Genomic DNA, 27,567 nt, shown 5'->3' on the forward strand with positions numbered 1-27,567 from the left:
GCAGGTAAATAAATAAATGTCTCTGTCTCCCTTGCACTGCCACAAGGGGACCTCTCTCTTTTGAGACTGGATTCTTAGGCCCGCACCTACTACATGTGCTGCTGGCAAGCAAAGTCCTTGAGCCAGGTGCTAGTGCCCCCCCCCCAATGGATTATTTGAAGGCCTTTACTTCCTCCTGCAGCTGCTCTATCACAGACTCATGCCACGTCTCAAATGTCCCTGAAAACAGTGATGTAGCCAGTCTGGCTTCTGTGTTCAGGAAACCGAGGTTGCACCATTGGAGAAAGACCTGTGCAAGCCCTCTGGGCCAGTGAGTTTCCTGGAGAGGGGGCACAGCCTGATGGGACACCTAGGAGTTCGGGCACTGCCATTCACAATGATATGCTTATTAATATAAAGGGAAAGGCCAGTACTTAGGTAGAAGATAAAGAAACAGAATTAAGTAAACAGAGGGAAACTAAACTATAGAAGATCAAACCAAATTAGAAGTTCCCAGGAAGGAAGGGAAGAAGGGGGAGTGGAAAGGACTCAGGGTCAGTTGAATGGTGAAGGGCGGATTGGACTTTGGAGGTGAACCTGATGTAATATGTATATACAGAGGTTGAATCTAATATAATGAAATGTAATGTAATGAAAATTGTGTAAATTATAAAAACAATGCTAATTAAATTTAAAACTTTCCTTTTTGGGGGGCTGGCGAGATAGCATGGAGGTAAGGCGTTTGCCTTTCATGCAGAAGGACAGGGGTTCGAATCCCGGCATCCCATATGGTCCCCTGTGCCTGCCAGGGGTGATTTCTGAGCATGGAGCCAGGAGTAACCCATGAGCGCTGCCGGGTGTGACTCAAAAAAACAAAAACAAAAACAAAAACAAAAAAAACCAAAACCCAAAAAACCACTTTCCTTTTTTGGTAGGTGAGTTGGAACTACACCAGCAGTGCTCAAGGCTCAGAGATCAGTCCTGGCGGTGCTCAGGGAATTATGTATGGAGCCAGGGATTGGACCCAGGGTTGACTACATTCAAAGGTCTTACTTAACCTCTTTACAGTCTTTCCAGTCTCTCAATAAAATGTTATATTTTTATTTTTATTATTTTATTGCTGTTGATTTTGGGTCACACCCGGTGGTGCTCAATTGTTACTCTTGGTGCTGCACTGTTGGCTCTGGGGGTCATATGGTACATGGAGGATCAAACCTGGGTTGGCCACATGTAAGGCAAAAGAAATCGTGTCTGAGGCTAGACAGTATAGCAGGCAAGACACTTGCCTTGCATGCAAATGACCCGGGTTTGATATAATCCCGTGAGATGGCCATAAATGAGCCCTTAGTGATGAGCCAGGAGTAAAACCCTGAATACTGCCTGGTGTGCCCTCCCAAAAACAGTAAAATAAAATCATGCCTGGAATTGGAGAGGGAGTACAGCAGGAAAGACATTTGCATGCAACCAATCTAGGTTCGATTCTTGGAATCCTATATGGTCACCCAAGCCCTGCCAGGAGTAATTTCTGAGCCAGGAGTAACAGCACTTGAACGCTGTCAGGTGTGGACCAAAACCAAAAAGAAAAAGAAAATCTTATTCTCTGGAATGTCCCAGTCATAACGAGGTGGCAGGAGTAGGTTGTGGGCCTGGGCTGGAGGAATTCACTGGAAGTGTGTGGGAGGGAGGAAGGGCTGTGCCAGAACTACCAGATCCTCAGATCCTCCATGCACCCCCATGCCCCATCTCTCCCCCCACCCCCAGGGCCCGTGACTCAGCAGGACACAAAGGGTGTGTTCTGTGCTCGGTGGCCAAGAAGGAAATGAAGCAACAACTCAGAGGGAACCCAGACTCCCTGGCCTAGTCAGGGGAGGCAATTATACAGACGCAGCAGCCCCTGCTCTGCAGCTCTGAGTTTCCTCCTGGCTGAACCCGGCAGACTGAATTCTGGCTCAAGACTAGGGACCTTCTTTGGGCGAGGACTCAATTCTTTCACTATAAATTTTTTGGGGGAGTGGGTGGGTTTTTGGGCCACACCCATAGGTGCTCAGGAGTTTATCCCAGCTCTGTACTCAGAAATCGCTCCTGGCAGGCTCAGGGGAACCATAGGGGATGCCAGGAACCGAACCTGGGTCCGTCCTGAGTAGTCCACGTGCAAGGCAAACACCCTACCACTGTGTTATCACTCCCACTATAATTTTTTTGTTTGTTTTAGGGTCACACCTGGCAGTGCTCATGGGTTACTCCTGGCTCTACGCTCGGAAATCTCCTGGCAGGCTCGGGGATACCGGGATTCGAACTATCGTCCTTCTGCGTGCAAGGCAAATGCCCTGCCTTCATGCTATCTCTCTGACCTGCTCCCACTATAATTTTAAGCTAAAACTTGAAGATCAACCCTTGACCCTATGTTCACTTACTCGTATAGGAAGAAACAGCTGATTTTTTTTTTTTTTTTTGAATTTTGGGTCACACCCAGCAGCGCTCAGGGGTTACTCCTGGCTCTATGCTCAGAAATCGCTCCTGGCAGGCTCGAGGACCATATGGGATGCTGGGATTCGAACCACCGACCTTCTGCATGAAAGGCAAACGCCTTACCTCCATGCTATCTCTCCGGCCCTGATTTTTTTGTTGTTGTTGTGTGTGGCAGGCAGGGACTCCCCTGTCAGTCCCCAGAGCTTTCTTCCAGCTCTGCACTCAGAGATCACTTTGGGGACCATATCATATGTGGGCATGGAATCCAGGTTGAACCCGGCTTGGCAATGTGTAAGGCAAACACTTTAATCTCGGTATACATCTTTCTGGCCCCAAACTATTGAATTCTTTGGCATAAGGGTTGAGTCTGCAGGTCGCCACACTTTTCCATTACCGCTTACAACTCCCCTGAAGTTGATCTTCGATCTTTTGGAGGATTTGGCACAGCTGCCCGTTTCCTGACCCTTGAAGAGTCTTCAAGGCTGGACTTTGACTTTATATGACATGGCCACATTTGGCAAGCAGCCCTCCACCACACCCCAGTCCTTTCCGCTCAGAAAGAGTGATTCTGGATATTGAGAAGAAACTAGCAGCTTGTACTGGGAGAGAAGGGAATGAGCCCTGGTGCCAGGGTCCAGAGGAGGCTGAGAGTGGCATGGTGCCTGGGCTGAGCATCTGCCAGGACAGAACAACTCGGTTTGGGGAAAATTTGGAAGCAGCTTCCCCCAGCCTCCTTCACACCCTGTTTCTCACAGGCTTTGCCACCAGCATGTGGGCATCACAAAACCTTTAGAGGGCAGCGAGGAGTCTAATGCCCATCTGTGCCCGCAAGAAGGTGCTGGGCTCATGGTGTCCTCTAGTGGAAATGTCAGGAACTGTCGCTGTCTTGGGGACCACCAAAAATCCCCCAGGGGAAAGGTCTGTTCCCTACGAAGGGCAGGGGTGTTGAGAACTCCTGTTTCTCTGCACCAATGCCTCTTACTAAGTCTCTCTAGGAAGATCATTCCTGGTTAAAAAATGAAAATAAAAAATACTAGGGGCTGGAAAGTGCCTGGCTTGAAACTCTATTAACTGTATTGCAATTCACTGTACTAAATTATAAAATATAATAACTATATTTTAAAATAAAAATTTGAATACACACTTTGAAAACAAATAATAAAAATGAACAGAACATACAATTAAGTTATTAAAATACTGATAGAGGGCCCGGAGAGATAGCACAGCGGCGTTTGCCTTGCAGGCAGCCGATCCAGGACCAAAGGTGGTTGGTTCAAATCCCGGTGTCCCATATGGTCCCCCGTGCCTGCCAGGAGCTATTTCTGAGCAGACAGCCAGGAGTAACCCCTGAGCACCGCTGGGTGTGGCCCAAAAACCAAAAAAAAAAAAAAAAAAAAAAGCTAAAAATACTGATAGATGCACCCCACAGAGAAACAGGTGGAATTACAGACTTCCAATATGACTATTTTATCTCTTTGCTTCCCTTAGCAGAGGAATAAAGTCCACTATGTAGGGATGGTTAAATGGGGTGACCAATAGAAGCACCTCCTAAATAAAACCAAAGAAAATCCCTAAAAACAATTTTGTCCCTGGAGACATTGGAGATAGTTATAAAAGAAAGACTTGACCTGAAAGATGGAGGGTGGAGTCTGCAGATTGCTTATCCATTCAATTAGTTATGGCAGTTAGTTAGAGATGGCAACACTGAACAAGACAACATACACATGGGTTTGGATCTGCTTACCCTGCTCACAGCTTCAAGCACCAGTGGAAAGACAGCACAGCGGTAGGGCCTTTGCCTTGCACACAGCCAAACCAGGACAGATGACAGTTTGAACGGTCCCCCAAGACAGCCAGGAGTGACTTCTGAGTGCAGAGCCAGGAGAAACCCCTGAGCCCCACCAGGTGTGACCCAAAAAGAAAAAGAAAGAAAGAAAGAAAGAAAGAAAGAAAGAAAGAAAGAAAGAAAGAAAGAAAGAAAGAGAGAGAGAGAGAGAAAGAAAGAAAGAGAGAGAGAGAGAAAGAGAGAAGAAAGAGAGAGAAAGAGAAAGAAAAAAGAAAGGAAGGAAGGAAGAGAGAGAAAGAAAAAAGAGAGAGGAAGAGAAAGAGAAAGAAAGAAGAAGAAAATGCTCCACATCTCTAATCATTAGGGAGATGCAAATCAAAATAACAATGAGGTATCATCACATACCACAGAGACTGGCACACATCACAAAGAACAACCAATGCTGGTGCAGAACAAGAACAATCACTGTGGGTGGGAATGTTGACTGGTCCATTGTTTCTGTAAAACAATATGGATATTCCTCAAAAACCTAGAAATTGCATTTCCATATTTTCCAACAATACCATGCCTATTAAAATACCACAGAGGCCCAAAAACACAATGCAGAAAAGTTCTCTGCATTTCTATGTTCATTCCAGCAATATTCACAATAGCCAGAATCTGGAAACAATCCAAGTGCCTGAGAACAGATGAGTAGATAAACTGTGGCACATCTACACAATGGGATACCATGCAGCTGTTAGGAAAAATGAAATCATAAAATTCGTTTATACATGGATGGATACAGAGTATTATGCTGAGGAAATGAGTCAGAGGGAGAGTAATAGACATAGAATTATTGCACTCATTTTAGAATATATATTTTATAAAAGATAGTATGATATTAATCTCCCAAGATAATAGAGAAGAGAGCCAGAAAGACCAGTCCATGGTAGAAAATCTGCCACAAATAGCAGGAGAATGCAATTAAGGCAGAGAAGGGACAACTATAACAATGATAGTTAGCAATGATCCTTCTGGACAAGAACTGGGTGCTGAAAGGTGATAAAGTGATATGCATGATACCCCTTCAATAACAATATTGCAAACCACAATAAAAGGGAAGAAAAGGAAGATAGAGAAGAAAAATGTCAGTCACAGAGGCAAGCAGTGGGGAGGGTGAGAGAAAAACTGGGAACATTATAGCTGTCACAAAAAAAGAAGTAATGAAATATGCTTATAATGGATGGATATGGAAAGTATTATGTGAGCAAAATGAGTCTGATGGTGAGAGATAGTCATAGAATAATCTCGCTTATTTGTGGGATATAATAAAAACAATATAGTATGGTGATAATAACCAGAGATAATGAAGATGGGCCAAGCAAACAGTAGTGTGTGCAATTAAGGTAGTGAATTGACCACTATTACAATAATTGGAACTGTTGACTCTGAGCTAAAACTTGGTGCTGAAAGAGGAATAAAGTGATACACGTGCCTTTATTAACAATAGTGCAAACCACAGTGTCAAAAGGCAAAAAGAAGAAGAAGAAGGAGGAGGAGGAGGAGAAGGAGAAGAAGAAGAAGAAGAAGAAGAAGAAGAAGAAGAAGAAGAAGAAGAAGAAGAAGAAGAAGAAGAAGAAGAAGAAGAAGAAGAAGAAGAAGAAGAAGAAGAAGAAGACTGAGAAAAAGAAGTAAAATATCTGCCTCAGCGGAAGACATGATGTTGGGGATGGGAGAAAAACTGGTGGCATTGTTGGTGAGAAATGTACATTGGTAAAGGGTAGTGTGCACTGAATAACTGAATCTCCTTTTTTAAATAACTGAATCTCAATTATGAACAATTTTATAATCACAAAAAATAAAATAATTACATAAAAATGGCACTTGTATTTGCTTCTTTTTTTTTTTTTGAGGTACATCACATGCTATAATACTCTAGTTAGTTATGCTTCTATATTCAGGATCACTATTGGAAGGAGTTGGAGACTACATTGTGGTGCTAGGGATCAAGATAAGTTAGCTACATGCAAGGACTTGTGAATAACCCTCCAGTCCCACTAGCCTTCATTTTTATCACTGATCACTCACCCCAGGAAAATTTAATTTTTTCTATTTTTAAAGTATATGGCATTTCCTCATATTGTTTAAGAAACAATGGTTCTTAACTAAGAGAAATCTTTGCTCTGTATTTTATTTGACTATATCTGGAGTCCTGACCCTGTGGATTGAGGTGCTAGTGATGTTTAATGATGCTGCTAGACATGGTACAGCAACCAGGGGAGCCCCTCCAACCCCCCCCCCCACACAAACAACTATATAGTTTAAAATGCTGATAGTTGAGGGCCAGAGAGATAGCATGGAGGTAAGGCGTTTGCCTTTCATGCAGAAGGATAGTGGTTAGAATCCCAGCATCCCATATGGTCCCCAGTGCCTGCCAGGGGCAATTTCTGAGTGTGGAGCCAGGAGTAACCCCTGAGCGCTGCCGGGTGTGACCCAAAAACCAAAAAGAAAGATTGTGCAACTTTTTACAGTCATAATAATTTTCAACTTACAGGCTGAACATACCTAAGACTACATCATAGCTATATATACACCTATAGCTACATCATAGGGTAACTTACTTTTAACTTTTATTTGTTTATTTATTTATTTATTTGGTTTTTGAGCCACACCTGGCAGCACTCAGGGGTTATTTCTGGTTCTGCGCTCAGAAATCACCCCTGGCAGGCTCAGGGAACCATATGGGATGCCAGGAATCAAATCCAGGTCCATCCTAGATCTGCCTCATGCAAGGTGATCAAACATGGGTTGAACACATAGTTTTATACAAGATAAGTAAGTAGTCTATCTCCCCAGTCCCTAATTTATTATTTTGTTCAGTTTGGTTGGTTTTGGTTTGGTGGGGGGCAACATCCAGTATGGTTCGAGGCTTAATATTGCCTCTGTGTTCAATGGTCAGTCCCTGAGAAGCACAGGATCTAGCCTAGGACAGCCATGTATGTGCAAGATAAGTTCTTTACCCGCTTAACTATCTCTCTGGTTAGGGGCTTAAAAATTGGGGGGGGGCAATGTTAATGCTTGGGGGTTACTATAAGCAGTACTTGGGGGATCATATGGTGCCAGGGATAGAATCTGGGGTTCCTATATGTAAACAGGCACTCATCCCTTTGAGCTCTCTTCAGTTCTAGGGTTGCTTTTCATAGAATTCACACAATCTCTCTAGTCTATAATTATCAAACCCTGTTCCCTAAACTTGTCTTTCATTACACCAATTGGGGGAATTAATCCCAGCAGTGCTCAGGACTTACTCCTGGCTCTGCACCCAGGAATCACTCCTGGCAGGGCTCATGGGGATACTCGGGTCAAAAGGTCAAAGATAAGTGCCTTCTACCACTGTATGCTGACAACAGCCCTGACATATTATTTTGTTTTGTTTTGATTTGGGTGAGATTTTTTTTCTCTCCCTTCCTTCCTTCCTTCCTTCCTTCCTTCCTTCCTTCCTTCCTTCCTTCCTTCCTTCCTTCCTTCCTTCCTTCCTTCCTTCCTTCTTTCCTTCCTACCTTCCTTCCTTCCTTCTTTCTTTCTTTTTTTGGCCATATCCTGCAGTCATTCTCAGGGATTACTCCTGCCTCTTTAATTCCGGAATTTTTCCTAGTCTTACACAGGAAATCATATGTAATGCTGATGATTATATTAGAGTTGACCAAATGCAGGCAAGCACCTGATCCACTGTACTCTGGCCCCTGGCAAGGATATTTTTGAAGTGTCCAGGGAATTTATTTTGGAAAGTCTCTCACACTGATTTATCTGATGTCTCCTCATTTAACAACTTAAACTGAGCACAGTTTGACTTATAGTGCAGCTTACATAAACAAAGGGAAGGGAAATCTCCCCTCCAAGGACGGGGACAGGGACAGGGAGTGCTATAGGGCCTTCTGGACTGTCTAGACAGAACTCAGCTCTGGATACTTAGAGGTTAACTGAGCACACTGGGACATTCAGAGCAAGAGTGCCTATGTCTGGGAGCAGAGAGGTTGAGGTGGAAAAGAGTGAATCAGGCAGAGGAAATGACAAGCTGGAGAAGATGATGTTTTCCATCTAGACACATTGGGGCTGAGTGTTTTCTGTGAGAAGTCTAAGAAAAGATCCATGTAGTCAGGCAGAAGCCAGTGGTAGCCTGTAATGAAAAGAACCATCTGTGAACCCAACATTTGCTTGATAGTCTTTATAAGGAATGAGATCACTGCAGAGAGTAGAGAATAAGAGGCTTGGTTGAAGCCCTGAAGAATACCACCATGGAAAAGCTTGGCAGGGGAAGGTGGAGGAATATCTAGAGATTCAAGAGGCCAGGAGAGCGTCTGTGCAGGAGGAGGCAGCGTTTCAACCCAAGAACCCCACTTCATCTCCTGAGCCCCACCAGAAGGGATTCCTGAAGAAAGGGAGCCAGAAGAAAGCCACGAGCACTGCCATGTGTGGCCCCAAAGAGGGAGGTAAAACAAAAAAGAATAAGTTAATTAAATTTTGCTTTGTTTTGTTTTGTTTTGTTTTATGCCAGGGATTGAACCCTGGTTGGCCATGTGCCTGAGTTGAGTAGAATACAAGGCAAGCACCCTATCTGCTATCACAGAGATCATCCATTTATTCTTTGTTGTAAACAAAACTGCAGGGTACATTCTGGACATTCACATCTACACACACATGCCTTCCTGTCACATACATTCCTTCAAAAAGAACAGTACATTTCTATGTTGCCTTCTGGAATAATTATTTCAGACCACACTCTTCCCTCATTCATACCCAAAAGAGGCCCTGAGCAACAATGGCTGTGGCCCTAACTACTCCCCTTAAAAAACCCATAACAGGGCCCGGAGAGATAGCACAGCAGCGTTTACCTTGCAAGCAGCTGATCCAGGACCTAAGGTGGTTGGTTCGAATCCCCGGTGTCCCATATGGTCCCCGTGCCTGCCAGGAGCTATTTCTGAGCTGACAGTCAGGAATAACCCCTGAGCACCGCCAGGTGTGGCCCAAAAACCAAAAAAAAAAAAAAAAAAAAAACCCCAAAAAACAAAAACAAAAAAAAACAAAAAAAAAAATACGCACAACAGGGGCCTGGAGAGATAGCAAGCACAGCAGGTAAGGTATTTGCCCAGTTTGATCCCCGGCATCTCATATGGTTCCATGAGTCCACCAAGAGTAATTTCTGAGCACAGAACCAGGAGTGACCCTTGAGCACTGGAGTATGGCCCCCAAACAAAACAAGCAAACAAATAAAACCCACAACATTAATTTTAAAGAACACAGGCAAATCTGTGGTAATTTCAGCATTATTTACATCAGCCAAGATCTGAAAACAGCCCAAGTGCCCAACAATAAATAAGTAAAAAAACAAACTGCCTTACACACACGGTAGAATATACTTCAGCTCTGAGGGTGGGGGGTACTGGGCCATACTTGGCAGTTCTCAGGGACTAAAAAATCTTGGCTCTGTTCAGGAGTGACACTTAGTGGTGCTCAGGAGACCCTATGAGGTGCCAGGGACTAAATGGGTCTATAATGTGTAAGGCAAGTACCTTTTCTCCTGGATCATCTCTGAGGGCCCACAGAAAATATAAAGTCCTGCAGTTTGCTGCAACTTGGATGGAACTGAGCATATCATGCTAAGAGAAGTGAGTCAGCAAGAGAAAGACAATGGGGTCAAAGCAATAGCACTAGGTGGTGTGCCTTGCACATAGCCAATCCGGATTTGATCCCTGGCCTCACATATGGGCCTTGAGCCTGTCAGGAGTGAGTGCTCTGAGTGCAGAGCCAGGAGTAAGCCCTGAGTGCTACCAGATGTGGCCCCAAAACAAACAAACAAAAAAAAAAATAGAAAGACAAGACCACGTGATTATCTTGCTCATTTGAGGTATATAAGGAAACAAAACAAAGAATTAACTCATCTCCCATGGACATACCCTGAGATATGCCCAAGAGCTTTGAATTGAGAGTACAAAGGGTTAAAAGAGGCAGGGAAACAAGTCTGGGATAATGATAGAGGGAAGGTTGGTGGGCATGGTGTAGCAGCACTGCAAGGATGAAACAATAGGATCAATGCTACTGCAAAATATAATTAATTTTTGGGAGCCAGAGTGATAATAGCAGGTAGAGTGCTTGCCTTGCATGTGGCCTATGGATTTGATTCCCCAGCATTCCATATGGACCTTCAAGCCTTTCAGGAATGATTCCAGAGTGTAGAGTCAAATCAACCTCTGAGCACGTCCAGGTTTGGTCTCAAAACAAAACAAACAACAACAACAATATATATATATATATATAATCTTTTTTTGTTTTTGTTTTTGTTTTTTGGGCCACACCCAGTAATGCTTAGGGGTTACTCCTGGCTATGTGCTCAGAAGTTGCTCCTGGCTTGGGGGACCATATGGTATGCTGGGGGATCGAACCGCGGTCCGTCCTAGGCTAGCGCTGGCAAGGCAGACACCTTACTTCTAGTGCCACCATGCTGGCCCCATATAATCTTTTTTTTTTTTTTTTTTAAGACAATTGAGTAGTTGGAGAAGTAGTACAAGAGTAAGGCATTTTTCTTGCATGCCACTGATTCAGGCTCAATCTCTGGCACCCTATATGGTCTTCCAAGCCCACTGAGTGCAGAGCCATGAGTAAGCACTGAGCACCACTGGGTGTGGGGAAAAAACCCAAATAATTGAAATAAATATTTTTTTGATTTGGGGGCCAAACCTGGCAGTGCTCAGAGGTTACTCCTGGCAGGCTTGGGAAGCCATATGGGATTCTGAGGATGGATCCCAGATCAGCCAAAGGCAAGGCAAATGCCCTATGCACTGTGCTATCGCTCTGGCCCCAAAATAATATTTTTAAAAGGTGACATTTGAGAAGAGACAGGGGTGACATTTCATTTGTTTATCCCTAAAAAGGTTCTTGGCAGAATAATGATGCAAATGCCCTGAGGCAGGGCCAAGTCTGGAAGATTCAGAGTGGGAGGAAGCCATCTGGCAGGGAACTTGGGTGGACACGAGGTCAGAGAAGCCAAGTGCCCATATTTTATGCAGGCTCTGGAAGGACGTGGGCTATGATTTGAGCAAGAAGACACATCCGCAGTCTGAGACAGAAGATGCTAGATTATGACTTATACACCCCCTGCTGGATAGGGATGCAGCTCTGAGGCTGATTTGCAGATGGGAATCTGCTTCTTGGTAAAATGTGGTCCCCCAAGCATTGCTAGGAGTAAATAGTAGGTGTTTCCCCAAAAAAACTGTCCCCAAAGCACCTCTGGTCTGGCAATGACTCAGCAAGAGGCCTGGATCCAGTCCCAGCACTGCCCCAAATACACAGCACTATCCCAGCAGCACAGTCAAAAGTATGGCCCCCCCCCCCAGCAAACACATATAGGATCCCCCAAATCCAGCACATGACCACAAAGATGAAAGCAGAATAAACAAATGAGGAAAGAGACAAAAAAGGCCCTTTTGACCTTCACAGAGGTTTGTGAGACACCCAGCAGGGCTCAGGGCACTCCCAGCTCTGTTCTTAAAGTCCCTACTGATGATGTTTATTTAGAACCAGGCAGTGCCAGATCGAACCGAGGCCTCCTGTCTGCAACGCTGGTGCTCGAAGTCTAGCCCTGAAGTCTGGTTTTGGTGGTGAATTCTTGGCTGTGCTTTATGTTAAGGCAGAACCAGTTTGAACTGAAGAAAAGGCTCAAAGGGCTGAGTGCATGATCCTGGAGATTCTTCAGAGCATTGCTGGGAAGCTCCCAAATGAAACAAACACAAAACCTCTGTCTGCCTTTTTTAGGGGAGGATTTTTTTTTTTTTAATCACACCCATCAGTACTGAGGGATCAATATTTCTGGCTCTGGACTGAGGAATCACTCCTGGCAGTGTGAGGGGTAGAGTATATGGGATGCTGGGGATCAAACCTGGGACAACTGTATGCAAGGCAAACACACCCTCCCTGCTCTGCTCTATCTCTTCAGCCCTCTGTGTTTTAAACTTGGTGAATATCAAGACTTTTCTAGGGGTTGAGAAAATAAGAATGAGAACAGGAGCCAGAGAGAGAGCATGGAGGTAGGGTGTTTGCCTTGCATGCAGAATCATGGTGGTTCAAATCCTGGAATCCCATATGGTTCCCCGAGCCTGCCAGGAGCGATTTCTGAGCTTAGAGCCAGGAGTAATCCTGAGCGCTGCATGGTGCGACCCCCCCCCCCAATAAAAAAAAAGAGAGAATGAGAATGGTTACAATACCAACATCAGCATGACACAGAGTCACTGAGTGGCTATTATTTTACTGCTAGGTGAGAGGACACCTATCCCTGCATTAGGAAACAAATCTATTGTGCACTAGGCAGAGGCATATGGAAGCACATATGGAGACTGACGCACACAAATTCAGGATCAAGTTCAGGGACAAGGATCAGGATGAGTTCAGGATCAGGGAAGTACTTATCAAGTGCAAGTGTCCCTGTCTTCCTAAGACACCAGAGCTTGGTTGAAAAATAGCAGTCCCTGAATTAGCCTTGGGCACAGCATCTGAACAAGCACCTTCTATTGCCCCTGGGTTGCTCTATGGATTCAAATCGCATTTCCTGCAGAAGGAAATGAAAATGTCTTATGGGCATGATGGGGGAAACTGAGAGAAGCCTAGTTGACTCTTAGGTATGAAGCCTATTCAATCTGGTCTAACCAAGCATAGCACCATCCTGTTAGTAACCCAGTGCAACGACACAAGGCAGAATCACAAACCTACCCAGCTAGAGTTTCAAATCATCTCCATTTTGGGGGGGTGTTTTAAGTTTTGGGGCTACCATCCAGCAGTGCTCAGGGCTTACTCCTCACTGCATGCAGGAAACAACTCTGGCAGTGCTGGGGACCATATGGGGTGTCTCGTGCAAGGCAAACACCCTACCAGCTGGACTGTGTCCTCCAGCCCCCTCATCTTAATTTCTGTGGTCTTAATGAAATCTCCGATAACATAACGGTTTGCTGACCCCTTATCCCCCAAACTAGACTTGGCTTACTTATCTGCATATTTGACAGACAGTATAGCTGTGACTTCTGGCACATCCCTTTCAGTCTAAGTTTCTGGCCAAAGAAAATGAGCTTTTATTAGTTAACTGTCTTGGGAATCTTGTGTTAAATATTGATCAAGAGGTGTTGTGATGCTGAAGTTTTTATGATGTACATTTTGGATATTCTCATTTCTCAAATATACAGAAGTTAATGAATTCTCTCTCTCTTTTTTTTTTTTTTTTACTTTATTACAGAAAATTCATTTTGACTCACAGCTTTGCTTCTCAGTACACCCACATCATGCTGTATTTCTGGTGTCAGTCCAATTAGATGAAGTCAAACTACGGTAAATATCCTCTCAATAAAAGCCCAGATCATGGAATGCTTTTGTTTTGTCACTAAAAAGTACCATTCCTAAAGGCTCATAGAATTATTAAGAAAAGGAAACAAAACGAAATTATTTTATTGTATTTTTTTCTTTTTTGGTTTTTGGGTCACACCCAGCAGCGCTCAGGGGCTACTCCTGGCTCCATGCTCAGAAAATCATCCCTGGCAGGCATGGGGGACCATATGGGATGCTGGGATTCGAACCACTGTCCTTCTGCATGAAAGGCAAACGCCTTACCTCCATGCTACTCTCCGGCCCCATCTTTTTTTATTTTTAAGGTGACTTTTACTTCAAGTGAATACATTTCTAGTTTTGGTAGTCTTAGGAGGAGAGGTTGAGTCACACCTGGGGTTACTAGGAGGCTATTCCTAACTTAGGGCTCAGGAGAGACCCCTAGTGGTGCTCGGGAAACCAGACGCAGAGCTGGAGGTTTGATAACCACATGCCATGCAAGTGCCTGCAATTCTCCAACACGTTTTACTGTATATTTCAAAAGAAATAGCTATTATTTATTTAATAAAGGTAATACTCTGGGCTGGGCTGATAGCACTGCGGTAGGGCGTTTGCAAGGCAAACGGCTGACCCAGGTCAGACTTGGTTTGATCCCCAGCATCCCATATGGTCCCCCTAGCCAGGAGTGATTTCTGAGTATCACCAGGTGTGGCCCAAAGACAAAACAAAACAAACAAGCAAGAAGGTAATACTTTAATTTGTGCTACTCCATTTACATCTTTCTTTGAAGGTTTTTTATTTATATATATTAAAAATATAAAAAAAAAAAAAAAGAAAAAGAAAAAAATATATGTACTGGAGGGTATCATGCATATCACTTTACTTCCTTTCAGCATGATACCCCTTCAGTAACAATATTGCAAACCACAACTGGGGGGGGAGGAAGAGAAGGAGAGGAGAGGGAGAGGGAGAGGAGAGGGAGAGGGAGAGGGAGAGGGAGAGAGAGAGAGAGAGAGAGAGAGAGAGAGAGAGAGAGAGAGAGAGAGAGAGAGAGAGAGAGAGAGAGAGAGAGAGGAGAGAGAGGAGAGAGAGAGAGAGAGAGAGAGAGAGAGAGAGAGAGAGAGAGGAGAGAGAGGAGAGAGAGAGAGAGAGAGAGAGAGAGAGAGAGAGAGAGAGAGAGAGAGAGAGAGAGAGAGAGAGAGAATGTCTACCATAGACAGGAAGGAAGGACAGGGATGGGCGGGAGGGAAACTGTCCTGGGATGCCACATTCCTCATCCTGCCAGTGAGTGTTCTTGGCCTTTTTGATGCTGCTTAATAATTGTCCAAGTAACATTCTCAACATTCTCCCATCAGTGTCTCTGACACACCACACCCTGCCCAAGATTTCAGATCTGCTAGTGAGGCAGGGACCTGAATTCCTTAGATCTGACCCGGTTTTGTTACTGCCTCACTGGTTAATATTGAGTAGCTTAAAAAATTGCTGTTGAGGGGCCAGAGAGATAGCATGAAAGTAAAGTGTTTGCCTTGCATCCAGAAGGATGGTGGTTCGAATCCTGGCATCCTATATGGTCCCCGTGCCTGCCAAGTGATTCCTGAGCATAGAGCCAGGAGTGACCCCTGAGCGCTGCCGGGTGTGGCCCAAAAACAAAACAAAAACAAAAAAATTGCTGTTGGGCTGGAGCGATAACACAATGGTAGGGCATTTGCCTTGCACGAAGCCAACCGCCAGGACAAACCCGGGTTCAATCCTTGGCATCCCATATGGTCCCCAGAGCCAATTTCTTTTTTTTTCTTTTTTTTTTTTTTTTGGTTTTTGGGTCACACCCAGCGGTGCTCAGGGGTTACTTCTGGCTCTCTGCTCAGAAATAGCTCCTGGCAGGCACAGGGGACCATATGGGACACCGGGATTCGAACCAACCATCTTTGGTCCTGGATCGGCTGCTTGCAAGGCAAACACCACTGTGCTATCTCTCCGGGCCCTATTTTCAAACTCTTAATTACTATAAAATTCAAAATAATTTCCCAGATTTCTTACACTTTATGTAAGTGGGGTCATACACTGTCTTGTCTACTCCACATACATTGTTGAAGAAACTGGCAGTGCTGAGAATCAAATATATACCTCGTATATGTAAAGCAGGTAGTCTGTTGATTTTAGTGTAACAGGATTTTTTCAGGGGTTACTCCAGGCTCTGCACTCATAAATTGATCCTGGCAGGTTCAGGAGACCATATGGGATTCTGGGGATTGAATCTGGGTCAGCCACATGTAAGGCAAAAGCCCTGCCCACATTTTTTTTTTTTTTTACATTTTTTATTGCTCAGGCCCCCCAACAGGATTTCCTTCACCTTTATCTGCTCCTTAAATAAACATAATATGCTTCTCAAAATCCTGAGTGCCAGAAGCTCATTCAACAACCCCAGCATCTGTTCCTGCCCCCACCATACACCATTCCCGGGACTTCCTCATTCTTCATGCTCAATTGGCCTCCTGGGTAAAAAGTAGGTAGTTCGTTGTGAACAAGACCTGCCATTTTCAAAGCATTCCTATCGTAACACCTCCACACTGGATGCCATTGCAGGTAAATATAGTTGCGAACATAGTACATATAATGGAAATGAACTGAACTTATGCGAGTTCAATATTCTCACAATTAAATGTAATTTAAAAATGAAGGTATTATGATTGATTGCATGGGACTCTGAACATTTAGATAATGTGAGAAATTCAGAGAAAAGCACAACTTACCACACAAACACTTGAAGTAGATAGAATCTCCACAGCTGCTTAAATCTGGGCACGAGTTCTTTATGGCCACATCAGGAAGAGACACCGCCTGATCTTGACTCTGGGCTGGCCTGGTGATTTTGCTTTATGAGGTGAGTGACACTTGGATGTTTACCCTTTGCTCTCCTGAAGCCTTGTTTGTTTTTTGGTTTTGGGGCCATGCCTAGCAGCTCTCAGGGGTTACTCCTGGCTCTGTGCTCAGAACTCACTTCTAGCAGGCACGGGGGGACCATATGGGATACCAGGATTCGAACCACCTTCTTTTCAAATCAGCTGTGTGCAAGGCAAATGCCCTACTGCTGTGCTATCTCTCTGGCCTCCTGGAGCCTTGAATGTCCCACAATAAGAAGCTGGTCTATACTCCCAGAAGAGAGGCCACTGAGGCAGCAGAGTATCTTCACATTCAGTCTCCATTCCCACCTGTGTCAGAGCAGACTTCTTTCATTAATGTGGAGCAGAACCTCACTCAGAAAAATGCAGGCAAAGTGTAGCGCACTTAAAATAGACTCAGAAATCTGATAGTGCAAGTCACAGCTTGGGGAATTAACGGGTACAAAGAGATACCAGACCCAAGTGGCCTATTCAGTATTGCAACAGATCCCATCCTCTCTCCAGACTGTATTTTCGCTGGGCAACTGTTCTCAAGAAATAAGCCAAGAGACCAAACAGATACAGTACAGCAGGTAGAATGTTTACCTTGCATGTGGCCAACCAGGATTAGATCCAAGTCTCACCTAAGCAGAGCCAGGAGTAAACCAGATGTGGCCCCACATACAACAACAAAATAAATACCAGAATCCCCTGGTTCTGAACTCAGTGATATTTTGGTAAATCACTTTGGTAAATCACTTTCATATAGCATGATCAGGATTTCTCTCTCTACTCTCTTTCTCTCTCTTTCTCTCTCTGCCTTTCCCATAACTCTAGGTTCTCTCTCTCTCTCTCTCTGTCAAGTCTTGCCTTTCCATAAATCTCTCTCCTCTCTGAGTCTTGCCTTTCCATAATTCTCTCTCTCCTCCGCCTCCCCACTTTCCCCTCACATTTTCTTAATGCATTTCTTTAATAAGCTGACTTTATTTCCATGAAAATCAAACAAACAATGGAATCATTTTTTGTTTGTTTGTTTGTTTGTTTTTTGGGTCACACCAAGCAGCGCTCAGGGATTACTCCTGGCTCTATGCTCAGAAATTTCTCCTGGCAGGCTCGAGGGACCACATGGGATGCCAGGATTTGAACCACCGTTCTTCTGCATGCAAGGCAAATGTCCTACCTCCATGCTATCTCTCTGGCCCCACAATGGAATCTTTCTCAGCCTTTCTCCAGCCCCTTCTGTGGCACAGGGGGTGAAGCTGGGAAGGCCTGGGCTCTCTGCCATTGGTACTTAGACATACACCCCCTGGCCACCATCAAAAGCTGAAAGCAGAATCAAAACTTGGTAGACAAATGTTTTATTGTGAGTCCTGAGGTCCAGGAAATCAGGCCCACCCCTTGTCCATGGCCCCACATCAGGCCACTCTTCAAGGTGGAGGCACAATGTCTAGTTTTCCTTCAGTCCAGACTCAGGAGGCAGGAAGCGGTGGGGCCTATAGAAAGAAACAGTCAGCATCTGCTAGCACTTCTCGTATGCTCATTTGGGACCCTTCTGGGTGAGCACAGTGACAGCAGGGCCCACGGTCTGCAGAGAGTCAGGGTATGGCCTCGGCTGTCTCACAAGCGGGGTCACAAGGAAACATCATGGCAGCCAAGGAAGGAGCATTTGCTTATTTAGACCTCATACTGGGGCCTGGTTTCGTTACAGCTATTGTTGGCCTAGCACTAAATATTATAGATAAAATTCTGCTTCTAGAAAACAAATAAAAAATATATGCCTAGTGTTGCTAAGCCTTTAAAGAAAACAAAGTTAGGATAAAGGGCAGGGCTGGGGAGATAGCTAGATAGCTCTTGCTTTGTTTGCAGCTTCATTCAACTATGATAAAGAGGCACATGGACAGGATAGGAATAGGACAGAGGAGCTGGAGAGATAGTGCAGGGAGAAGGCATTTGCCGTTCATGGTTCATGTGGCTGATCCAGTACTGACCTTGGTTTGATATCCAGGTCCCATATGGTCCCCCAAGCCAGGAGCAATATCTGAGCGCATAGCCAGGAGTAACCCTGAGCGTCACCGGGTGTGGCCCAAAAACCAAAAGAATAATAAAGGGACAGCAGGGAAGCTCTCTGAGGAAAATGACATTGGAACTGAAAAAGAGTGAGCCAGAGGGTGCTGACAGGACAATCAAGGCAGTAGGAAACTGTAGCAGGCTGGGATATGACCCTGAGCAAGTATCTGGCATGTGAGATGTTCTGGGTTCAAGCTCTAGCTCTGTTGGGCACAATTTCCAGCAGCAACACCACCATCGTGAAATAAAAAAGCACAGGCCTCCAGGAGACAGGAATGTAAGGAAACTACGCAGTCAGAGATACAAACCAGAGCTTGAGGGGAGCAAGCACAGAAAGACAAAGCCTGAGGCTCAGCAGCCCCATCTTCTGGGGCCTCAGCAACTGTGCTGAGAGATCAGACTTAAGCTGTTGAAAAGGCAGGGTAGTGCTTGCAGGGCAGATCACTCCACATCTAATCAGCCTGACTTCAATGAAAGAAATGCAATGCATAGAATCCAGAATCTTTAAATATAGGAATCTGATACCAACAACAGCTAAAGTGTGAAAAAGTTTCACTGGGACCATGGAGAATGACTCAGGTTGGACAGACTGGTATGCCTGGAGCCGTGTCGGTCTTATGCCAATAAACCTCGGGGGTGAGGCCTTCTTGTAATCAGGTCAAGGATTTTTTTTCCCCACTTCCCCCATATTTTTCTGGGCCTATGCAAACAACGGCGATTGCCACTGTCACACCATTACTACTTTTTCTTTAACACTTATCCTTTAAGAAAAAAAAACAATTTATTGAACTTAAAAACAACTGTAGTAGAATACCTGTCTCGAATACAGGCAGGGGATGGGAGGTTGAGCATTGGGAGGGGGGAATATTACACTGGTGAAGGGGGGTGTTTTGTTTGTGACTGTAACCCAACTATAATCATGTTACTTAAATAAAAAATATATTTATATAAAAAAAAAGGCAGGACAGATCAGGGATCCATTCCAGGGACCCAAGCCAGGGTACACACACACACACACACACACACACACACACACACACACACACGAAAGCCCCCACTTCATGAAAGGTTTCTAAGCAGAGCCGAGGACAATTAGATGCCTGAGATGATGCCGGGTGCAGCCCAGCAGAACAGAGATGGAGCACATAGGCCCAAGAGACTTCTTGGGGGACAGTAAAGGTGGCACAGACAGCACCTTTAGAGGGCATGCTAAAAGATGTGGCTTTTGTCTTTGGGAGGTCCCATCAAGAGAGGGAAGTAACAGCTAAGCTCGTGCCACTTCCCCAAGATGAGTGTCATTAAATAAACTCAAAACTGTGTCATGCACAGAATTCTAATACCACAGAGGTGTTGGAGATGTGTCTCTGATGAACTAGGAAATGTAGCACCTCTCTTCATTCTCACCCCCTGTGCCACCCAGCTTGGGAAAGTGAGGTGGAAGGAGTGAGTGCTGGAGGTGGGTGAGGTCAGTGAGGGGCAGAGCAAGAAAGATACAGATTAAAAGATGCCAAAGAAGGAGCTGACAGACCTCACTGTTTGTCCTGGTCACTGCAGGGAGGCATTACAAGAAGCCACACCTGGACTGGGGCAGATCTTGGGGGCTAGAGGAGGGTGAGGTGAGGAAGGACAAAAAAGTAAGGCAGGGATTATAAAAGGGAAGTTCCTGTGGGGTGGCTGTGGAGGGGATGAGATGAAGCTTGAAGGACCTCACTTACCTCCCTTGCAGGTGAGGGGGGCAGCTGCACCTGCTCGGCGCACTGCAGGAAGCGTTGCACGTGCTGGGAGCATTTGCCCACAGCTGTTTCATTCTGGCGGAGACACTCCTCGAAGGCTACAAAAGGCTCAGCACAGGCTTGGCGGATCTGCCGGATGATGGGGCTGTGGGGTTGGATAAGGGCACTTCAGGGCAGGGGAGCCTTGCGGGGCACAGCCCACCCCCATGCCATCCTGTCCACTCCCACACTCACTGGGAGGATGTGCACTTGGCAATGTTCATCTTGAGGTGGTGGCACTCCCGCTGCCACGACTCTGGCCTGGAAGCCACGCACTGTCCATATTGCTCTAGCTCCTTGCCGCAATAGCGTGCGGTGATCTCCAAGGCTGCTTGCCTGGGAGACACAGCAGGCTGTTGTGACTTGGGGGCTCCAATCTGTGGGTCCCAGGGGTTTTACATAGGTCTGAGTCTCCAGATCCCAAGCCAGCTAGAGGTGGGGAAGGGCCCTGGGGACAACGCAGCTATCTGGGAAGTTTGGGGGAACCCTGGAAAAGTTCTGATAGCTCTAAGACATTCGTGGAGGGGCATTGGAAGGTGCTTAAAGATCAGGCAATCCCATTAGACCTGGGAATCATCCATAGACTGGATGGAGCCTTATGGGGCCAGAGAGACAGCACAGCAACAGGGTGTTTGACTTGCATAAGCCAACCTGGGATGAACCCAAGTTCGATTCCTGGCATCCCATATGGTCCCATGAGTCTGCCAGGAGTGATTTCTGAGCGCAGAGCCAGGAGTACCCCCTGAGCACCACTGGGTGTGGCCCCCAAAAACCAAAACAAACAAAAAACTGGAGCCTTACAAATAAAATTTCAAGGGAATGAAAAGATAGTATAGACTTGCATGTGGCTGACTGGGCTCAGTTTTCAGCACCACCAGGAATGATCCCTGAACACAGAGCCCGGAGTAATTCCTGAGCACTACTGGGTGTGCCCTCCCCCGCAAAAAAAGGCAAAACAATTTAAAAAGAAAGAAAACCTAAAATTCTATGAATAACCTGATTTTGGAGGGTTGGGTCACACCTGGCTGCGCTTAGGGGTTACTCCTGGCTCTATGCTCAGAAATCACTCCTGGCAGGCTCGGGGCACCATATGGGATGCATGCAAGACAAACGCACTAACTCCATACTATCTCTCCGGCCCGATTTTGGAGATTTTAAAAGAAAGGTTTTAAGGGTGGGAGCAATAGTACAGAGGGTATAGTTGGTAAAACGCTAGCCTGGCACTCAGTCCACTGGTTTGAATGGCAGGCACCACGTACACCCCTTGAGTATGACCAGGAGTGACCCCAGAGATCAGCAGGTTGTGGCCATACAAGCCCCTCCAAAAGTGAGGTTTTGAGGTTCAAGTGTCGAGATAGTTTCTGGCAAAGGGCCATTTGACCGAAGTCTTAAAGATGAGGTCTGAGAGAACAGAAGTTGGGAAGTAAGGAGTTTGGGGTTAGAAGGGCACCATTTGGGTGTGACCGAGGCTCCAGAGTATCAGGAAGGTCCTTTTTTTTTCTTTTTGGGTCACACCCAGCTGCGCTCAGGAGTCACTCCTGGCTCTACGCTCAGAAATCGCTCCTGGCAGGCTCGGGGGACCATATGGGATGCCGGGATTCGAACCACCGTCCTTCTGCATGCAAGGCAAACACCCTACCTCCATGCTCTCTCTCCCACCCCCAGGAAGATCCTTGTAAGCTGACATTGCTTCTTGCGATTCTTAAAAACAAGACCCAGAAAGCCAGGCTGAGGTTTCCCTAGAGGTGAGGCCTGGGATAGATTGGGGGATCTATGAGTCCTGCAGGTGAGGTCTGGGGTATACTGGATATCCAGCCTACAGGTGAGGTCTAGGGTAGGTACAATGGGGATTGTGGGCCCACAGGTGAGGTCTAAGGTACATGGCACTAGGAAAGATCCAAGGGTTAAAGGTTATGTGTCACAGTTGGTACTCAGGGCTCGGGGAGCTGGTCCAGGAGCCCTGAAGGCACTGAACTAAAGGGGGGCCTAGGGTGCGGAAGGAAAAACTGAGTTGAGGTTCCTGGGTAGAATTTTGATGTCAGGGCCCTGTATTTGGTGACAAGGCAATTGGGGTTAAGGGTGGGCTTGTGGGCGGGTGTGGACACGAGGCTGCTGAGGGACGACACTGATCCCTAAGGGTAGGGTCTGGCCGGGGGACAGAGGCTGGCCCCCCACCTCCTTGGGCGACACCTGCCACTGCAGCAAAGGAAGGAAGGGCAGAGACAGCAACTCACATGCTCAGGCCGGAAGCTGCAGGGGAAGAGGCAGGCCAGAAGCCCCGCCCCTTCCGGTGCCGGGCCGTCTGGGCGGGGCCTAGCTCAGCCCTCCACTCTGGTGATATTTTGCCCGCCGTGAAACGCTCGGCTGCCCCATTTCCTTTAAGCGGGCCATCCCCTTTAAAGCCTAGCCTTTTCGCAACGTCCTCCCGCTCTTCCCGCTGCTCTTAGCTCTGGCTGTCATGGCGGCCTCCTGCGCAGTACTTCCGCCCGCTGCCCAGGAGTCGCCGGAAGTAAGTGTTGGGGAGGTGGCCCCTGGGTCCTAAAGAGTAAGTGCTCAACTAGCTGTTGCAGATGATCCAGTGATGGGCCGGAGAGAGCACAGCGGTAGGGCGTTTGCTTTGCACGTAGCCCATCCAGGACGGACGGTGGTTCGAATCCCGACATCCCATATGGTCCCCCCGAGCCTGCCAGAAGCGATTTCTGAGCGCAGAGCCGTCGGGTGTGATCCAAAAGCAAACAAATAATAATAAAAAAAATGACTTCAACCATCTCCTTCCACCTCACAAATAGAGGGGGAAATATTGGAGGGTATCAAGACCAAACAGTGGTATGAACATTAAGTAGAAATAAAAAATGATCAGCCTTGAACACCAAGGACAACAGAATAGATACCCAATCTACTACAAGCTAGGCACAGAGGGGACCACTAATACTAGCAGCCTGGGGGTCAAAGGAGGGAGATGTGGGATGCATGCTGGGAACAGGGGTGGAGGGAGGACAACATTGGTGGTGGGAATGTCCCTGATTCAATGTCGCTATGAACCTAAAATATTAATGTGAAAGATTTGTAATCCACCTTGGTCAACATAAAAATTATTATATATATAAAAAGATGATCCAGTGTTATTGATGCTGTTGGTGACCACTATTTCTCGCTGTAATACCGGGATGAGCGTCCCTCGTATGCCACGGATGTTCTAGAGATGGCACTGAATACTTTGAATACAATATGGCACCGTTTAGAAAAAAGAGAAAGCAGGGAAGGATGCAACATGGTTTATGTAATTTAGTTTTACATACAGAGCCATAATCTGGGCCTTCCTCGCTATACAATAGGCATGTTTGGTTTTGGTCTGGGGGCCACATCTGGCGATGCTCAGGGCTTATTCCTGGCAGGGTTAAGGAAACCATAATGTGCCAAGAGTGAACATGCAAGCAGGAGCCCTACCCACTGCTTTGTCTCCCACCCCCATATTAGACATTCTGAGAATTTTCTCATTTAAAGCTTTCTGGGCCATATCTGGTGATGCTATTCCCAACTTGGTGCTTGGGAGTGATGTCTAGCAATGCTTAGATCATGTGGTACTGGGGACTGAATTCAGGGTTCCTGCATGTAAAGCCTGTACTTCAGCCCTTTGAACTGTCTCTTCTCTACCCCTCGATCCTATATATGACCATGTTTCTGCTGGAAACTAGTCCCAAGTGCTCTTATTTCCTGAGTTTGCCACTATAGAATATTGCAAACAGGGTGGTTTAAAAGCACATAAATTTATTCTCTGTTCAGGCCGGACGTGCAAATATCAAGGTCTTGGCATTGGTAATTAGAGGTAGCTGAGGGAGAATCTTGTCACATACTGGCTGCCAGCGGTTCATGGCTAGTAGTCACATAATCCAGTCTTTGCTGCCTTTCATCTCATTTTGTGTCCCTGTCTCTCCTCTTCCTGGAAGGAAGCCCAGTACAAAACCGAGGGAGCACTTTGCCAACTCAGACCAAGGTGCACTTGCATTATTGTAATTCCCAAAGGCCTTCTAGGCTGACTGGATGTTGATATACAGACCCTAGACATTGTATTTTAGGTAATATGGTTACAATAGTGTCCCAAACTCACCAGCACTGTCCTTCCCATCACACCGTGGTCCACATCTTCCTCCCCTACCCCACTCCCCACAGTGATGCGTTTTGTAATCCAAGGCCAAGCATTTAACATTGTTTAAATGCTGTTTATTCCCTGCATAACAGAGGACTGAGGTAATCAGGCATTTGTTCTTCTGCAACTTACTTAACATGATACCCTCCAGTTTGATTCAAGTTACAGTGAACATCTTTTCATCTTTTTTTTTTTTTTTGGTTTTTGGGTCACACCCAGCAGCGCTGAGGGGTTACTCCTGGCCCTACGCTCAGAAATCACAGCTGGCAGGCTTGGGGGACCATACGGATGCCGGGATTCAGACCACCACCCTCTACATGCAAGGCAAACGCTCTCTGGCCCCACAAACCTGCTTTTTTATTTAAATGCTTACTAAGGCACCATGATTTAGTCATTCATAGCTGAATTTCAAGTATACTATGTTCCAAATCTCATCGCCAGTGTCAGCTTGCTCCGAGCCCCCAGCCTGCCTACATAGCAGACATTTATTTTCGTTTTTGTTTGGGGGGTCACACACAGTTGTGCTCAGAGGTTCCTTCTACTTCTGTGCTCAAGGATCACTCCCGGTGAGATTGGAGGACCAAATGAGATGCTGGTGGTTGAATTTCAGTCAGCTGTGTGCAAGGCAAGTGCTTTACCTCTCCACTGTGCTATTTTCCCAAAATTTTGGGTTTGGTTGCTGTATTTTGGATCAAGCTTTCAGCTTCATTGATTCTAAAAACACTATATCTTTACATTTACAGTTGTTGGACATTTGTGGTTTTCATATTCTGGATTGTAAAAAATATTATAATGAAGATCTTTTCAAATGAATGTACAAAATAAAAATTAAACATTCTGGCTATTGTGCTATTATAATGAATGTATTTTCTTTTTTGTTTTGTTTTGTTTTGTTTTTAGGTCACACCCAACGTGCTCAGGTGTTACTCCTGGCTGTCTGCTCAGAAATAGCTCCTGGCAGGCACGGGGGACCATATGGGATACCGAGATTCGAACCAACCACCTTTGGTCCTGGATCAGCTGCTTGCAAGGCAAACGCCGCTGTGCTATCTCTCCAGGCTCTGTATTTTCAAATTAATATGCAAAACAAGACATACATAGTAATACCAAACCGAAAAGGTTTTGCATGGTAAAAATAACTTGGGCTAAAATACTGAATGGCAGAAAATATTTGCACACAGAATTTCAAAGGGTTAACAGCTAAGATAAAAAACATCCAGAAAACACAACAACAAAAAAATTCTTTAATCCTATCAAAATATGGGGATAGGACACTTGAAAATGGGGGCTTAAAAAATTACAGTGCATGGGCGCAGAGAGATAGCACAGCGGTGTTTGCCTTGGTTGGTTCGAATCCCGGTGTCCCATATGGTCCCCCGTGCCTGCCAGGAGCTATTTCTGAGCAGACAGCCAAGAGAGCAGACAGCACCGCCGGGTGTGGCCCAAAAATCAAAAAAAAAAAAAAAAAAATACAGTACAGGAGCTGGAGCAAAGGCACAGCTGATAGGGCGTTTGCCTTGCATGTTGCCAACCCAGGTTCAATCCCTGATATCTCATAATATCATATGGTCCCTCATATATCATATGGTCCCCTGAGCATGGCCAGGAGTGATTTCTGAGTGCAGAGGCAGGAGTAACCCCTGAGCGCTGTCTGATATGTCCCCAAAACAAAACAAAAACAACAACAAAAACAGTAAAACAGGTAGGGTGCATGCTTTGCTGAGCTGGATTTGATCTCTGGCATCCCTAAGTGGCCCTCCAAGTCCAACCAAGAGTGATGTCTGAGCACAGAGACAAAAGTAAGATCTGAGTATCCCAGGGTGTGATAGAAATAAAAAAATATATTTCTACACATTCACAGAAAGCATTGTACAAAATTGTTCAGACAGCCTTATTTGTAAATACACAATACAAAAAAAAAACAAAACAACAGAATATTGATCCATGCAGCAACCTGGATGAATCTCACCCTTGAGATTAAAAGCCTCAAAGTCACATATAACAGGAATCCACCACTTACATATAGTTAAAGATGTGAACACAGCATTAAATGTGAATAGAAAGTGGCTGCCGGTTCATCTCCTTGGGGGATGGCCCTGCTGTCCAGTCTGGGGTCTTTGTTGGATTAAAGTATTAAACTTTAAAAAAAAAAACAAAAAAACAAAAGTGGCTGCCAAGATTTTTCAAGTTAAGGACAGCACAGATAGCTTTGGGCAAGGGAGCAACTGTTTTTAGGGGCACAGCTGGTGGTACTTAGGGGAATCACAACTGGTAGGGCTCAGGAAGGAAACCTGGCTGAGCCAAATGCAATGCAAGTGCCTTACTGGCATATCATCTCCAGCCCCATAGGAATAATTCTTTATTTTGATTATATAACCAGTGTTCATCAAGCTATACATGTGATAAAACTAGATAGAACTCTCCATACATAAAAGCACTGTAAGTAAAATTAGCTTTGATTTTTCCAAAGTCAGTTTCTTTTTCAATCTTTCTATATCCCTAATATATATGGTATATCTAATTTTAAGTTAATGCTGAAATATTTTCAGTACTGTTATTATTTTAGCTTGAGAATTGGGGGGCTGGGCCAAACCCAGAAGAACTCAAAGTGATTCTGGCAATGCTCCAAGGCCCACATGTGGTACCAGGGCTAGCAGTGTTCAAGGAAGTGCTTTACTTGCACTGTTTCTTAGGATCCTATTGAGTATTTTGTTTTGTTTTGTTTGGGTCACACCCGGCAGCGCTCAGGGGTTACTCCTGGCTATGCACTCAGAAATTACTCCTGGCAGGGCCGGAGAGATAGCATGGAGGTAATGCATTTGCCATGTATGCAGAAGGTCGATGGTTCCAATCCCAGTATCCCATATGGTCCCCCGAGCCTGCCAGGAGCGATTTCTAAGCAGAGAGCCAGGAGTAACCCCTGAGTGCTGCCGGGTTTGACCCAAAAACCAAAAACCAAAAAAAAAAAAAAAAAAAAAAATAACGCTCCTGGCAGGCTCAGGGAACCATATGGGATGTCAGAATTCAAACCACCATCCTTCTGCATGCAAGGCAATGCCCTACCTTCATGCTATCTCTCCAGCTCCCCTATTGAGTATTTTTAATAGGCCTCAATAAAACTGG

General features: G+C 45.5%; 1 protein-coding gene across 2 annotated transcripts; it reads right to left on the reverse strand.

The window, feature by feature from the left end:
- Nucleotides 1-17,867: 17,867 nt before the first annotated feature.
- CHCHD5 (coiled-coil-helix-coiled-coil-helix domain containing 5) lies at nucleotides 17,868-22,750 on the reverse strand. Of its 2 annotated transcripts, XM_049784453.1 has the most exons (4): nucleotides 22,532-22,747; nucleotides 20,493-20,633; nucleotides 20,241-20,403; nucleotides 17,868-17,951 (listed from the first exon to the last, which is right to left on the reverse strand). In XM_049784453.1, coding segments are annotated over exons 1-4 (330 nt in total). In that variant the 5' UTR covers nucleotides 22,534-22,747; the 3' UTR covers nucleotides 17,868-17,927. The 2 variants fall into 2 exon arrangements, with proteins under 2 accessions (XP_049640410.1, XP_049640409.1); XM_049784452.1 differs by lacking the exon at nucleotides 17,868-17,951 and having other exon boundaries at nucleotides 20,005-20,403; nucleotides 22,532-22,750.
- Between the last annotated feature and the right edge of the window lie 4,817 nt (nucleotides 22,751-27,567).

Source organism: Suncus etruscus, chromosome 12 (assembly GCF_024139225.1).
Source record: "Suncus etruscus isolate mSunEtr1 chromosome 12, mSunEtr1.pri.cur, whole genome shotgun sequence".
Classification (NCBI taxonomy): domain Eukaryota; kingdom Metazoa; phylum Chordata; class Mammalia; order Eulipotyphla; family Soricidae; genus Suncus; species Suncus etruscus.

What these genes read in the sequence shown, in the direction of transcription:
- CHCHD5 (XM_049784452.1), bottom strand. An exon ending in GCCAAGTGCACATCCTCCCA is followed by an intron (nt 20,404 to 20,492) that starts GTGAGTGTGGGA and finishes CCAACCCCACAG; the next exon opens with CCCCATCATCCGGCAGATCC.